At 36.7% G+C, this 16859-nt stretch overlaps 1 protein-coding gene across 1 annotated transcript in view; it reads left to right on the top strand.

Annotated features, from left to right (window-relative positions):
- The window catches only part of LOC104149032 (dynein axonemal heavy chain 5), a 179022-nt gene that overhangs the window by 7290 nt on the left and 154873 nt on the right, over nucleotides 1-16859 (top strand). The window contains exons 7-17 of the mRNA XM_068936316.1: nucleotides 2248-2319; nucleotides 4921-5022; nucleotides 5906-6092; nucleotides 7040-7205; nucleotides 7317-7410; nucleotides 8660-8758; nucleotides 10140-10321; nucleotides 11149-11268; nucleotides 11921-12122; nucleotides 14747-14842; nucleotides 16610-16783. Of these exons, the coding sequence (XP_068792417.1) occupies nucleotides 2248-2319; nucleotides 4921-5022; nucleotides 5906-6092; nucleotides 7040-7205; nucleotides 7317-7410; nucleotides 8660-8758; nucleotides 10140-10321; nucleotides 11149-11268; nucleotides 11921-12122; nucleotides 14747-14842; nucleotides 16610-16783 (1494 nt within the window). The remainder of the gene's footprint in view (nucleotides 1-2247; nucleotides 2320-4920; nucleotides 5023-5905; nucleotides 6093-7039; nucleotides 7206-7316; nucleotides 7411-8659; nucleotides 8759-10139; nucleotides 10322-11148; nucleotides 11269-11920; nucleotides 12123-14746; nucleotides 14843-16609; nucleotides 16784-16859) is intronic.

Here is a 16859-nt window from a genome sequence, read left to right as displayed (position 1 = left end):
AACCATTGTTAACAATATTGCCTGTCCTGATGCTTTTGTTAACATTAGATATTCAAATGTTTTCCAGTGCTTGTGCATTTCTAGTTTAAAAGTGGAGCTCTGCAGTATTTCCTTTCATAGTGCATATTACTCCAAAATGCTTTTAATAATTCCTCTATTTTAGTTCTTAAACTAGCCTTCTTATTGTATTATTCAGCAGTGTATTCAGTGCAGTCATGAAGATTTCCTATTCCTTTTCTTTATGTCTTTTTTTAGGGGCAATTGTGCATACTATATAGTATTTTCTTTTGAATAAGGCACGGAGATATCTTAATTTCTTTTTTTCAAAAAATATATTAACACATTTATATGTGTTTATATGCTTATTTATATTTACGTGCTTATATTAACACATTTTTATGTTTTAAAAAAGACATAGCTGAAGAATTCTTTCTTATTTTCAGAGAAGAAATGAGGTTTGTTCCACTGTCTCAAGACTTCCTTCCCCTAGGAAAGTTTGCTCTTTTGCACAGATGAACTTTGCCTCGGAATAGAGGTTTCTATTTTGTTAGAGGAGTATGATGCTAGAGTGTGACTGCTTGAAAAATTAATATGAGCCTGGCTGACAATCTTTTCTGTGAGCATGCTGCAGAGTATAGTAAGCGAGAGATCCCAGACCTTGAACTTTTCTTGATTTTTTTTTTTTTTTTTAAATGGGAAACTGGTTTACAAAATCAAAAACAGGCTTGATGCACCTTTAATAGTGCCATTACTGAGGAGATATGCTACAGCATTCTGTGTTGGAGCTTTTTAAAAAGTTAAAGTGAGTGCATGAAGCTTTTATTTGCAATGAACTGCTGCAGGTCAGACAGTACTTGGCAAAATAATACAAAACATATACTGTTATTTCTTAGGGCATAAGGGAATTGTCTGAAGAACTGTAAAGTGTGGTAACATTACTGTCCAGTATTGCCATTACTTAGCATGAGTGGAAGAATCCAGGAGTAGTTGTAAAATATGGATGAAACTTTCCATTTGTAAAGCATACTTTCAACAATGGGGTCTATGTCAGGATTGCAAACTGAAAGCCTAAAAATTTTCCATCTGTTGACTGTGGCAATGATAAAGCAAGAGAAATGAAATGCAAAAAGTTGAAAATGAAAAACTGCTTATTTCTTTTTGATTTCTAACCAGCTTGAACAAAATTAGATTTTAAATGTCAGTGGTATCAAGTTTCCATTTGAGCCTTCTGGAAAAAAAAGAACATTTTTTCAAAATTGTTTTTTCTTCAGAAAATCAATTTATTTTCTGTTGGAAAATGAGATTTTATACTACTCTACCTGCATGTGCCCACAGTACCTAGCACAATGCTGTCATGTGAAATTAATTAAATAAAATACATAATAAAGAACACAAAGTACAGATTAAATTATACAATTGAGTTGTATGCAGTGCTGTTAACTGTACTATCTGTTGCTTTGTACAATTTGAAAATTGGATCGGTTGGAATTGGTTTTGAGTTATAAATGGATTTAATAGCTTAAAAATAAGTATTGTTTGCAATGCTGATTTGAAAGTTTTCCATTGCTTCAATTTCCATTGCTTCAATTGATCAAAAAGATGAAAATACGCATTAAACACTTGAAGCATTTGGATTAGAAGTTTTGAGTAATCTTTTAGTTCCTTTTTTAAAAAAAAAAAAAAGGGGCGGTTAAGAAATCATTCTAAAATGATCCCTTCTGGTCTAAATATCTGTGAAAAGTGGTTTAAATGCTTGAAAGCTGAATATATCTTCAGTTTTCTTCATTGAATTAATGTCAATAGATTCAGAAAGAGGTTAGACAAGTTCACGGATGACAGGTCCATAAATGGATACTAAAATGGCTAAACAGGGAGGTATCATGTAACAACTCTCATACAACTACTATAAGTGATGGAGGAATACCTGAGGAATGGAGCATGGAAAGTGGCCAAGGTCGCAAGCTCTCCCTAAATTGCAACTTCTTTTGCAGTTGTCGGAGTTGGGGTGCTGGGCTGGATGGACCGTTGGTCTGTCCCAGAAAGGCATTTCTGATGTTCTGATGTCAGCTGGATATGAGTGTTTGATTTAGGGAGACAAATATTTGAATATTGTACAAACAACTTGCTACTTTCTGAGTAATTAATTTTTTCAGTTTCTTCTTCAGTACTTTAGCAAATCATTATGTAAATTACTTTTGCTGTACATGTGCATTCTTTTTAACTGTAGTTATTTTGTCCTTTTTACAGAGCTTGACAGGAACTTGTGCGTTCTTCCTAAAGACATCAGAGAAAGTGATAACTACATCAAATGTCTCCCAGGTCAGGCAAAAATCATGTAGTGTTTACAGTATTCTTAATATTCACTTATTCACACAACTAGTTCCACTGGAGTCAAAAAAAAAGTGGGGAGTGTTTTCATGAAAATGTCTGGTTGTGTGTTTGATAAAAGTTCTTTCCTATATCAATAAATATTTATGGTAAAGTAATGCTCCAATAATTATGAGTAGTTATCTGCATTATTACTAAAACAAAACTTAAACTAATAAAAATCCATTATTAATTCCTTAGGGAAAAAATGTAAATTTTAATGGAAGTAGCGAATAAAGACCTAAACCAGGAGTTTTCTTTTAGTGAATGAAACCAAATTATAGAAATATAACGTTTATATAACTATACCTTTTAAACATTTTAAAATAAAGAACATCCTTGAAACTAAAGATTTTTCTCACCCCAATAACCTTAGTTGTGTCTAAGAAAAATACCATAACAGCCTTTTCTGTCTTTAAGGGATACGTTCTTGGGAAATACTTGCAATAGTTTTTTTTACAAAGAGTATCCAGATGTTAACATCTAACAATAGACATTAAAAAAAAATATAATGAACCAGAAATCGTATTCTCCAAAATATTGGTGTACTCTTTATGCTATACATATTTTCTCCTTATCCATCACTAAAGGTTAATGCATTCCACTTAAGAAGGCCAAAGTTGCAGCTATGTCTCTTCTCCACCTACTGTTGTGGAAGTTACCGCTTCAGTTTCTGTCAGGCGTTTACTTTATAACAACGTTTTTACAATTACCTGATGCAGGAGTGCAAAAGTAATTTGTAGGTTTCTTCTTGCTTCCTATCAGTCCCGCTGCATGGCTTCAATTGGATATCTGTCCAAGAGGTTGGTCAGTGCCTCCAGTTAACTGCCTTCGTGCCTTCTGTCTGTGGTTCTCCTTCCCTCCCTCTCAGCCCTCCATTTGGCAGGGCTGTCATTTAAATGACATCAAACTTCATTCCTGAGGCAATATATATTTACAGATGCTGTAGAAGGTAAAACAAGTCCTGCTGTTCAGTCAGCCAGTCCTGACACTGATGAGGTGTGGAACTCTGGGTCACACTGGTTTGGCATATTTTGTTTTGTCTGGAACAGCCGTGTAGCAGCAGTTGGAAAAAGACTCTGATCCTTCCCCTCACCCCCAACAAAGGCAAACATCTCTGTCATATGGGAGCAACTGATGCTAATAAGCATCTGAAGGGGGAAAATAGGAGTCAGTTCCTTTGGTCTTTCCCTTTTTGTCCTTTCCCTCCCGTATTTTGCTTCCCTGCCTTTTGCAGAAGGAAGTCATTTGGGGGGTTTTTCCTTGTAACAACCATGTGAGTGTTGCCTCCTTGGGGAACACATTCAGATGTGCAAAGCAACTTACCCTTGCTTGTAAGCACTTCTTCAAGCATTGTGTAATGTGAACTGTATATCTCTGGACTGTCAGTCCAGGACATCTTGCTCTGGCATGAAAAGGTTCCCAAACTTCAGGCAATATAGATTAAAAATGGTGCCTTGATTGTCATCCGTAATTCTTCTGTCTTTCAAGAAAGTGCTTTCTATCCTCTTGTACTCTAGGGGGATTATAATATTCTGATACTGTTAGTAAACAGTATTACACCCATGCATAACAATTGTCTTAAATGCTCTTCTTTCCACATCCAAGGGGGGAGCTAACTAGAAAACCATTGATGAAATTAATAATCAAGATAGCCAAGAATTTCAATGTCTACCAAAATTCATGTGTAGTTGCCATTCTTAAAATACTGTGGAATTGCTATCTTTGCACAGGAAAAAGTTTGGAGTGGAAGCTTCCAAGAGTAGAACTCCGTACATTTTCTTCCAGATCAGTGAAGTTCTCATTATGATGAAGGAAGAATAAGTGTATGTTTATGCAGTTGACAAGTTCTGAATGAGACTCCCTCTTTGCTTGTTACACCGAGAGCCTTAATGGCTAGCCAGTGTGGGTCATAGAAAACACATGTCCCATATTCTGAACCTATACATTCATCTGAACCTATACCTGTACAACCTATACAAAATGCCAGTAACAGAACAGCCAACCTATTCATAAGTGAATAGCAGTGGGAAAGGATTCAGTCCCTCAGTTTCTTTTTCCAGTTTATGCTTGCAATTCTGCAGTAAAATTCCACCTACCAGTATTATCTTTCCCAACCACCCCTTTCTGCAATTCACTGCTTGTTGCTTCACATGAACAGTGAACTGGAGGGAACTGTGCAGCCCTTTTTTAGACACTTATGATAGATGGAAACTGTTTGTGTAAAACAGAAGTGTAAACATGTAATTGTTTTAAGATTAGCATGTCAAGCGGTTAATCTTAATTGGTTGCTGGAATAAAGCTACAATATAGAACAGACTTTTCTGATGGCTCAAACAGAAAGGCAAGTCTTATCTCACAGTTTTCAGTCCAGCACTAGTCCAGGTCCAAATTCAATAGATGAGAGAAATAACTGGTAAGATGTTTCTCCCCAAGGAACACGGGTAGTTATGGACTGTGTATTCTTGTCTTCCACGTGTCTGAATTTCCCTTATAATTAATAATGTTGCACAAGTTTACATGTACTCTGCTAACATTTGTTTCTTCCCCAAGGAAGTGAATTTTGGCATATTTGATTGTACTGATGGAAATATCCTTCAGGGCCTGGAATTTTTCTTGTCTCAAGTCATGATACCAGCACTTAACTCCCAACAGGTAATTAATTAAGTAGTCTTTTTTCACAATAACATTTGAATTAAGGCAAGAGGCTGCTGCAGTCCTCTTTGTGAATCAGATGAACATAAAACAGAGGATAAAAAAGACACAAGTCTAATATAGGCGTTTAAAAGTCATGCAATTTGTATTTAAGTGTTTGAAATTCATATGTTTATTATTGATTTTCAAGAAATAGCACCAATCATAGTGCTCATGGTAAAGCAAGAAAGCACCATAGCAGCCATACTAAGGGAGAGCTGTCGTTAATTTAACTGAAACTAGATTAAGCCTGGATTGAAAGAAGTTCCAAGTCTTTAGGCTGTACAAAAGCTCAGTCTATGATTCAGTTTTTCACAGTGTACGATAGGTGTGAACAGCCTTTATGGCACTTGCAAGGCATCACAGTTGGTTCTATTGACACTAGAAATATATGCCCAGAGTTGGGAAATTTAATGAGGCTCAATGTTTATCGAGAATGATGGTGTCATGCACTGTTATGATACGCTACCATCTTCTCTATCTCAGGAGCAGGAAAGCAGATCAGAATCTGTTCCCTCTGTTCAGAGGGAGCCAAGTCAGACTGAAAAGAAAGGACAACAATTCGGTGTCAGGGCAATGCGAGAGAGCAGGGGAACGATTTTACTTCTTGAGAGCCACATGCTTATTTGTCTCTTCTCATCTAAAAGAATAAATACGTCAGTTCCATCTTACAAGTACTTGTGCTATAGTACTGAAGAGTATGTTTTCAGGGTTGTGCTGATAAATCTGTATATCCTTCCATGAGTGAGATGTTTCCAATGCAAGAATAATATACATTTTGTTTAAAAAAAATAGTGTGACCCTCCCTTAACATATTTTTGTGCATAAATCATAAAATAATCAGCACTGGGGAGCTATGAAAGAAGGCTTGAAGAACAGACAGATACAAGACTTTCTCAGTTCTGTGGATAAATTTGTGAGTACTCTGTTATCATCAAGACAGAATTTAGAAGACAAAATTCAGCTCGCAAAAGTGGATATTGACGTTTATGTCAGCAATTTACAAAACCCATCTGACTGTATAACTGCAGGTGAGTAATTGCTACAGCAAAGCAAACACAGATGATGCTGCTTATAGGTAAATGAATATTATGTCGTTAGAAAAGATTTGCATGGAAGAATTTATTCATCTTCCTTGAGCGATATATGTTTTTCTCCTTATACTTGGAAGGAGAGTATAATGTTAGGTTAATGACTGTGTAATCATAAAATCATCAATCATTTGCACATCATTCAATTCATAAATCTTAAAGTCTTATGTAGTTCCTTACCATATGCTGTATGCATCAGCCTGTGTTCCTCCTAGTTTGCTGGGATCACCCACTAGCAGATACACTCTTTGATTTCCCTGATACTGGTGCAGTTTTATGCAAGCTTAAGTCTGGTTTTGAGGGCTGTGAGTCCAAAGAACGTAAGTACAAGAGTGGGCATTAACTGATCATGCCTCTTTGGACAATAGCTTTCCACCGTTTCTTATCACCACTGGGTATTTCAGAGTGAAATAATGCCAAACCAGTCCATACTTCTCCAATTCCTCTCAGCCCTTCGTGAGCCTATGGCAGAACAGCTTCCAGAGACGAACTGATGGCTCTTAGGAGGAGGCAATAATGTTATATTGCTAAACAAGTTCTTTAGACTTCCTTTGGCAGTACAAGGTCCACATGACTCCTAAATATAATGCAGCAAGTGAACTAGACTCTTTCATCTGCTAGGGCAATCTAAAAGACATTAGATATTTTTTGTGATTCCTAGTAATGCTATCTTTTATAGCTTTTAATGTCAAATAGGCTGCAATGACAGAGAAATGCGAGGAAGTAAGCCTTTACTTATCACCTGCAAATAGAAAAATATACCTATCGTAGTTAATGAATTTGTTGAACCTCTGAAACTTTATTGTCCCAAAACCACATCAATGTAATTTAAAATCTGTATTTATTTCTTGGTCCTTATGAGACTGCCTTGTTTTATGATTTTGAAGGCAGTAACACAGAGGTCACTGAGAAACTTGAAGAGCTGTTAATGGTCTGGATCAAACAGATTGGACAAGTTTTAGCGGAAAGTGAACAAATGAGAAAAGAAGCTGATGACATCGGTCCATCTGCAGAGCTGGAACACTGGAAGTCAAGAATGGCATCATTTGACAGGTTAAATCCCTGCGTCATGTCTCACAATCTAAAGAAAGCTTTTTTTTTTTTTTTTAATAAATGCAAACTTTCATTTTAAACGGAGATTCAAATCTGTTTCTCTCTTCAAAGCCTTTTAGAAGAGATAAAGAGTCCAAGAGTAAAGAAAGTTCTAAGTATTCTTCAGGCAGCGAGATCAAAGACATTAAAGCAGTGGAAAGAGCTGGTAATTACTCTTTTTTAATAAAAATTGTTCTAAATGAATGAAATACAGTACTATATTTGTCACACACATGGAAGTGAACACAATGCTAAAATCAATTGGCGTGTTTGTGCTGTTTACATACTGTGATTTATTCTCCCTTTATTGAAGCATATCACACCAATGATCTTGATTTGAAGTTAAACACATGACTAGGAAGAAAGAATCAGTGTCTCTATAACTTATCTCTTTGTTAAACATAGTGGGTGAAATGGTTGTGTAAAAGTAAAGCAATGCATCAATAAAACATTATTCTGTCTTTCCAGCTGTACCCTATAGAGGCCAACTGTACAGATGTCTGAAAGCTTATCATATTGCTTGTGGAATTATTGACAACTGGCTTGTAATATAACAGCTACTTCAGACACATAGATATCTGTAATCTAACTCTGCAGTGAAAATTGTAGGCAGGCTGAAAAAAATAAGCTGTCAGCCGTGTACAGGCCATCTGACCCTCAAAAATACCAGAACATAGATCCTCTAGCACTTACAAAGATATTCTACCCTTTTGAAAATAAACTAGGAAAAGTGTCATCTTTGAACTTTGAACATAGGTTTTTGGCTTTGTGCTTAATGTATTTACAGGCTTTTATAATGAGTGAGATTTGGCTGATACTATCTGTACAGAGTCAGTACAAGATAGGGATGATGAACTAGATTCCTTTCTTCATATGGAATTGCTTGCTAAATACATGATAGTTTCACTTTTCATAGATAAAAAGATGTACGGGCAACACTAGGGAACTGATTTGCCCTGATGAATATTTATTAAGAAATGACATCTGAGATGGGAACACTGTGATATATTTCAGGGATCTTATCCAAGCACTATAGAACTGGTAATTAAGAAAAGTCGTACATATATGGTCATGTAACAAGAACTGTAGCAGGAACCATTCTACAATCATAAGTCAGGTTAGCAAAACCGTGCTACAGTGCTTCTATCAGGAAGGGAAAATTTTGGGGGGCTGAGTGAGGTCTTCCTCTAAATCACAAACAAACCTGCTGATTGCCAGGAAGATCTTAACAAGTTTTGCACATGAGAGCAGTTGTCTTTTGTAAAGAAGAAATAGCTTATTTGAGAAAACTTCTATGAGGAAAATGTTTTCTAGAGCAAATCATAGTCTTGTGTTAGTATGCATTGCAGAAGTGCAGGAAACCTGTTGAATAAATGTTAACATTATTAATTCTATTATGCTTTTTTCCCCTTCAGGATGGTAATATAACAACTGCTGCCAATGAAGCTAAAGACAATGTAAGATATTTATATACATTGGAAAAGTTCTTTGGTCCACTTGGCAAAGCTTCACCTGTAAGTAATATTTTTAAAAAAAGCACTTAATATGAAATTCAGAAAAGAAAAAATGGAAAAAGGCTTTTGCTGCCGAGAAGAAAGATATTTCTCCTTTTAGTATTTAACTTTAATGCTTAATGATTAATGAATAGTTTAACTTCTATGGCGCTAGTGAATTGAGCATGCAAATTTTAAATATGCCAGAAATGATATTACTTTTTGTGTAGGAGGCAGCTGTCTTTCCAGATGATAATTGAAGGGCATGGGAAGAATATGCAAAAGGTATTTTCCTAACCCCCTGCCAAACTGGATGACAGCCTGAATTGTCTTTTTGAGGTTTACATGTGGTACCTCTTCCTGAGGATGTGCTTCAGTTAGCAGTTACTCGTGATTATTTTAATGCAAGCTTCATAAAATTATTTTAAGTGTTCAGAGTCCACATCTAGTTGAGATGAATTTGGGGAGCTTACCCTTCTTTTATAGATGCAACAAGTAGCAGGTAGCACCTACTTGTTTTAGTCCTGGTTCAAGTTTTAATATTTATTTTCATAACCATTTGGGTCATGGATTTCATTTCTAAAGTGAGAGCATGAATTTTGAAGATGGGAGACTAGCAAAGCTGTCTGAGCTTATGTGGTTTGGAGGCTTTTTACATAATCCAGCTCCTTACTCATTTTCTGAATATTTGGTCAAAGTTCAACTCTGAATTCAGTGTGCTGTTGTCTGTTGCTTTTCTTCTGTAAATATTCACCATTCTGCTATATTGAGCTTGACTTTTAGATAACATACATTTTTACTCGGTTCTAGGGCAGGCACTATCTCCTGTTCTGGGTTCTCAGTACATCTGGCTTGCATGCATTTTTCTGGCATCTTCCTCTGGGGTGCAGAACTCTACGTTCCTAATGTCCTCAGTAGGATAAAGATCGTTGTTGTCTTTCCTCCCACTTCCACGTTTCTCCTCCATACAGCTCCAGGGAAAGGAGAAAAAATCAACTCGCCTCTTCTTGTCCTTCCTCCAATGGGCCTCCTTTTTTGTAGCAGTTTATTATTTCTTTTCCTTAGATAGCATATTTCTTCACATAGCAGAATACAGCACCTACGCATACTGGAGGCAGTGGCCAAAAGGGAGTCCAGCCTCTACTTTTCCCCTGGAAAATCCCCATCTGGAAGAAGACCTATTCATTCATTGGTTGCCCATTCACCAGTTTTTCTATTGGACATAGTGTCCTCACAGGTAAATTGCATGGTCCAATTCATAGTGAGATGTCTACAAGAACAGGGTGTTACAACCAAAAAATGTTTATCCATTGACAAATATATTTCCAGAGCTGTCACATTCGACATTGCATTAGTTTTCAGGAAATTTGAATTGTGAACTTTCTTATGTTTTGTGTTGTAGGTAACAATGATGGAGCACATACCCAGCTTAATGAATACTGCCTGTATGATTTACTGTACGTCACCATACTACAACACGTCACAGTGTATGACATCTCTTCTTCTTAAAATCACTAATCAGCTGATTAAAACATGCAAGGCATATTTAAGTGAAGGTGTTTCAAAAATCTGGGACCTGGACAGGTGATGGATTTTTACAATTTCAGCTTCTTTTGTTAACGCTAGAAATAAAATCATAGGTTAGTCATTAAAGCAGCTATGAAGCTAAATTTAAGTAGCCCCTGATCCTATCAGGCACAAGTTCCCATTTTAATTTGAAGCTTTGGCTACTCATGGTATTTTATGTAAAATTAAGCATTCTGCAGAGCTAGACTTGCTATGTATTATGACAAAAATGGTTATTGAAATGCAAGTATATCAGGATACAACACTGATGTTTTGTCCCAGTGGCTTTTTTGGACCGAAACACACTTGGGCAGTTAGAACTGTTAGCTGAGGTGCTTCAGAAAGAAACCCTGAAGATGGACTGGAGAAACTCTGAGAGTTTTGCTGTCTTGCATATTTTGCAATGGATAGTAAAGTTATTTTGAGGAAGGTGATAGATAATATGCCAGGAGCATAATTACAATTTGATTGAAGTCTTTTTTTGACGGAGGTATGTGGGTTGGTGGAATGGGGCTCAGACTTATTTTCTATGAGTGTTCTGTGGAGAATGCTATATAGGTACAGAGTGTAATTCTGTTCTGGGTTCTGCTGTGAAAGTTTTGGTTTGAGTATAGTAAAACCTAAACCTAACAAACTTAAAAACATATATATATATATCTCTATATAACAAACTTAAAATAAAAACTTTCAATGCAGTTCTCATATTTGGAATGCTTTTGATGTGAGTATAATTCCATGTTCTTATTTTGCAAAGTTACCTATGTGACTGAACTGTTCTATTTTTATTTATATTTTTCTACAGTTTGCTAGGATGATTTTTTCATCTTCTGTGCTTTTCTCCTCAGGCAAGAACTGCTAAAGAGGATACAACAATGCATTTTCCTCAATGAACAGTATCAAGCATCCTTTCAGAGAATCAGGAAGAATCTAAAAGAAAATCTAACTGACAGGCAATTTGATTTCAGGTAAATAATTCATACTAGTATTGAATAGTGTTCATTTATGCAATTTATAAATAAGATATCATCGTATCTACTGGCTACTGGAAAAGTTAAATACTCAATTAAAATGTAACATTTATGATAATCAGAACATGCTCTTGCAGAGATTTTTTTGTTCAGGAAGAAACCAGGGACAGGTTTTTGCCAGAATGCGTTATTTCAGGGGAATTTATGCATTGTTACATATATTTTTATGTACAGTATGCAATCTCAACAAATCCAAGAGTCACCAATATAAGTGGAAAAACTCCAGTTGAATTTAGTTTGAACTGAGTTTTTAATCACAATGCCAATGAGAGTTTCACCTATTCTGACATTTAAAGCATGGAGCACATCTTAGCATTGTGCATTGTCATTTTATCTCCTTTCAGATGTCTTGTTTAAAAGAATAACTCCTATGAAGCACAGTAAAGGCCTGAAAATGAATTAAACGTTACTTGCATTGTATCCACTATTTTAAAGGGGTTTTTACTTGATTAGTAATTGTTACAGCTTTTTTTTTTTTTAATAATATGAAACTTGGTAGCTATTTTGGTAGAATATATGTGGGTCATAGAAAAAAATTGTTACAAATATTTCTATTTGTATAACAATACCCCTGTTGCTTTATCATTAGTGAAAACTATATATTTGGAAAATTTGATACATTCTGTAAACGTTTGGAGAAGATTTCAGAGATGAGCAGTATTATGGAAAGCCTTTTAGAGTTCCAGCATATAAAAATAGAAGGTATTGAAGAGATCAGTGCTCATTACCAGAGCATTGCTGCAAACACCAAATCAAAAAAGTATGATGTTCTGGATCACAGAAAACAAGAGGTACATACATTCAGCACTTGTCTGTAGATCAGTCCCTTCTTAATCCTATGCTTTTCACTGGCAATGTGAAAAAAGAATTAAATTTAATAACAATGCATGTAGTATTCTGTTATAATTCTATTATAATTCTAATACATTAATATATTAATAATACATTAATATCTAACAACTTGAAATTATTTAGCTAAATTTGTTTTTTATTTCATTTTAATTTAGTATTGTTAATTTTTGATAAACCAGGTTTTGTATGATAGGTAATGGTACAAACAATTTTTCTTAACTTGTTTGTTTTGAAATGCATAAATTTTGAACTGCAGATAGAGAACTAATTCAGAGAGGTTGAGGCATTAAATTTGGTTGATCTACTTTCAAGATGCAGTGTTTCTCAATGTAGTAGTATAAGCACCTAGATGACCATTTTAGAGGCAGAAATGAATGATGCCAGACTAAAGTGACTTCTCAGGTGCTTCAGGCTCGTGATTAAGTACATCCTGTATGTATCCTGGAATTGAGCTGCTTTTTTGATCTGTAGCCTGCTTGCTTTACTGGATTGATATCCTAACAATAAAAGTGTAAGGAATGTTGTTTTCTCCTGCCTTTCTGAACTGTAGCTTGCAACTGTCAGGAATTTCTCTTTAATCGTTTAGGCCCAGAGCACCTTTGGCTTTCTTCTGAATGGATATTGGTTTACATATCTGTAATACTTGCTGTGTCGTTCTTTTCTGAAAGAGAATATTTTATTGTTAGCTGGAATTTGGAAATGTTTAAAAGTTGCTTGGCTTTTCTACATGTAATGGTTGAAGCAAAATATTTTTATGGACTGTCTACCCAAAGTTTGTAGAGTGAGCAAGGAAGTTTGCATTTAACTCCTGTTGTAGGTCCTCAGCTTTTTGGATGTTTAAGAAAAATTATTATAGATAAATAGGCAAAGTAATTTGTGTTAGGAGTTGCCAAATCTGCTAACCCAACAGAGATGAGGCTGCACCAGTTCCATGTCCACAAGTCCAGTCAGTAGCAAGCATGTATTCCCAATAGGCACATGTGCATATGTACACACTATACATATATGCATATACAGCTATACAGATTAACACAGAAAACAAAGCACTCATGCAGTCACAAACAGCATCAATGGTCTCATCCTGCTCCCCTCTCTGGCCGCCGATCAGGATGAAAATCTGGGGGGGGGGTGCAAGGGAGGGGGAGAAAAAAATTAAAATACACCTGCACACTCACCCACTCACTATGGATTCCTTCAGTAGCTGGTCTTAGACACATAGTCTATCCAGTAGCTGGCCCTTGGTCTCCTCAGTTGTTGGCACTTGGACTCACAAGGCCCTGAGGCTCTCAGCCCCACTGCAGTTGCTCGTATACAGACCTATACATGTACACACACACAGACACACACACACACACAAGCATTATGGGTCTCCTCAGTAACTGACCTTAGGCAATCAGTGTACACGATAGCCAGCCTCTGGATCCCCTGCTCATCCAGTTGCTTCATGCAGACACACACACATGGAAACAGGTCTCTCTTGTAGTTAGTCCAGATCTATGGCCCCCAAATTTCACGGTCTCTCCAGTAGTTGGCCTGGCCCTCCTGATCCCTTCAGTAGCCAACTCTCAAACCACTCAGGTCCCTTCTGTATCTGGGCCAGACTTACACTGCTCCAACGCTTGGCTCCCAGGCCTACTCACTGGCTTGTCCAGCTTGATGTTCTGTAGCCGTTTCACACTGACGTGCACACCCACACAGTATGCATGCGCTCCAGTCTCTCTAGTTGCTGGCAGCACAGACATATGGGCCCAGATGACCTGTAATCTCTACTCCATTTGCTGGGACTTAGACATCCGTACACTCTGGTCTCTCCAGTTGCTGGCATCACAGGTGCACAGGCCCCTATGACTCATGGTCCCCACTGCAACTGCTGACACTTACACCTCCATACACACACATGCACAATGGAAGAGAGAGCCCTATCACCCAGGAAAATAGAAATAGAGAGTAGTAAGGAGGCAGGACAGATTGTGCTGATCAGGTGCGTGGTATGGCCAGATAAGCATACTGACCAGCAACCTGTTTACATGGAATAGTCTCCTTTAATACTCTTATCCTTCTGTTTTCCCATGCATGTTCCTCTCCAAACCACCTTGATCCCTGTTTTTGTTTCTTCCTCTAACAATCCCATAATAAGTCTTGTACAATCCCAAGATGCTCTTCCCCTGCATCCTCTAATGAGTCTCATATCCAGTAGGCAGTAACCTCTAAATTTAACACCCAGACAATGGACTGAGCCTGGTGCCCTGTGAGCTGCTGGATCAGAGTGCTCTGTTCTCTCTAATTAGGTTATTAGATTTCTTCTGTTTGTCTTTTTTCCTCTGTACCCTTTTGTGTCTGTGGAGATGAGCCTTTCATCACATAACCTAACACTGTTTGTTTGTTTGTTTGCTTTGCTTATAGTATAAATGCGTTTGTTAGTGGTGTTTTCCCTGCTCTCTTTATTCACTGCTGAACAAATTTACTGGGACATAAAGGAAATTCCCCAAAAATTTTAGGGGAAGAATTTTGCATGAAATGAATGCAGCAGCATAGACATTGTTCGTTTTTTACCCTTTTCTAGTTTGAAAAAGATTACCTTGAATTTAAGAGCCAAATTGCAGCATTGTACCAGTCCATACAAGAATTTGTAGATTCCTGGTTTGAGAAGACTGTAACTGTAAGTATTCTGCAAATGAAAAACCCTTGTTGAGGTATTCAGAAACACTGAGTAGAAAATCCTCTCTTACTACCAGCGTTCTGTGCTGTGCTGGTCGCTGTCTGAGATAATGTCAGCCTATTACAAATGTTCTAAAAGTAGCCTACAAAAATGCTGGAAGCTAACGTTGTTGCTTATTTGATGCCAGTTTCATGTTCTGTCCTTCCTTACCAATTTTATAGCCCTATTTTTTTTCCAGTTTATTTCCTTTCTTCCTCCAAGCATTCCCCATACCTTTCCCCGCAGGCCACTGATATTCTAGGATAGTCCTTCTCTATGTCTCTAACTCTCCTATTTCTATGGCCAGTATTTTGTCACTTTCTTCACTGACTTGCTGTTTCCCTCTTACTCTGCTGCTCTCTTTCAGTGTTTCCTTTCCTTTGCTCTGTACTTTGCACTTGTAGTCCATGAGTAATGTTCACTACTGTGGCCTTAATTCTGATTGCTGTTCCCTAACTTCCCTCTTGAAAATTAGGGATTTAAGGTTTTCTTTAAAAAACAAAACAAAACAAAAGCAAAAACAAATTAAAGGTTTTGTGAGGCATACAACATCCTTTTCTTGAGCCTAGTGAAAGGAAACAAATAATGTGTTTACACAGATTCCAAGTTCTGGAGTAGTACTATTACAGATAATTAAATTGTGTTCCCATTCTGAGGGGGGAGTTCAACAGTTCTTATACTGCAGCCCAATATCCCATTACTGGAAAAATCAAAGCGATAAAGCCTTTGTCTTCATATGTTAGTGTAGAAGTGGAAGAGGAGTTGAAAGTGCAGGGGGAAGCTTTCAGTTCATTGCCTAACCAAACATAAAACATTAGGGCTTCCACATATTGCCTGTGTTATGTATGCACTATATTATAATAATAATATATATAATGCTAGTAAGAACAGGTGAGTTTGATGCAGAGTTTCAATTTCTTCAAGTCTTTCTTGTTCACCTCTCCATGCTGCAGGAAAGAACAGATTCGTCAGGAAGTTGGCTTTTTTCTTTTAAACTAAAAAGAATGATGATTATGTAATTCCTTATGGAAACAAAAAAACAAAAGAAAAACCCATGGGAGAGATGTTTGTCTGAATAACGTCTAGAACTATCTATTACAAAAACTGAATCCAAATGACTTTTTTTTCCTAGTATTTCTTCATTATAGGATGAATGCTGTAAATGTTAATGACGACTTTAAAGAACCACTATTAGATTTAAATCCGGGGGGGAAAGGGGGGGTGTCGTTGTACTCAGAGTTTAAACTATATTGTCCAGGAGCTTATTCACATATTCTTCCTGTTGCTTTTCCTCAGTTATTCCTATCAGACTGGAAGGAGTAATGAAATCAATTCTGCTAGCTGTTACCTTGATGTCAGCACAGTTCATTCATTCAGGCCGTGATTGTGAAATGACGTGTTAATTAAGCAGGAGTAGAGATGTAGGTGTTTCTCTGCTGCATCTATTTACAGAAAAAAAGTGATAATTTGAGAGTCCAAAAAAAATTAACTGTTGCTCCAATGTAGTCTGGTGGCATTTTGGTTAGTTCACGCTGCGTTGAGGTAAATACAGGCTACATGAGACAAAATACTAAAGGTGAATAAATTCCATGACTTATCTGGATGGATTTTTCTGTGTTTCTTAGAACATAATTTGGTATAAATTAAAAGAAAAAAAAACAGTTAATGAATAACGACTTTCTGAACCATTAGCATCTTCTGCAGTAAATGTTCCATCGTTCTCTTTAGACTGAACAGATGCTGGGACTTCTGATGAAGCTTGAAGAAATAGCGGGAAATCATATTGATCTTAATGAGAAGTATAGCATTGTCCTTCATCAATACAGCCGAGACTTAGACTTTGTTCAAAAACTCTACCAGAAGCAAAAAGAAAATCCACCTGTACCACGTAATATACCACCAGTAAGAATGAAATAAAGGAGAGAGGAGAAAATACTTTGCTCTTTGTCTGTTTTTAAGTTCATGGAATTGTAACCTC

Source organism: Struthio camelus, chromosome 2 (genome assembly GCF_040807025.1).
Source record: "Struthio camelus isolate bStrCam1 chromosome 2, bStrCam1.hap1, whole genome shotgun sequence".
Lineage (NCBI taxonomy): Eukaryota > Metazoa > Chordata > Aves > Struthioniformes > Struthionidae > Struthio > Struthio camelus.
The sequence above is the reverse complement of the archived record's forward strand: the minus strand, read 5'-3'. Positions and strand labels throughout refer to the sequence as shown.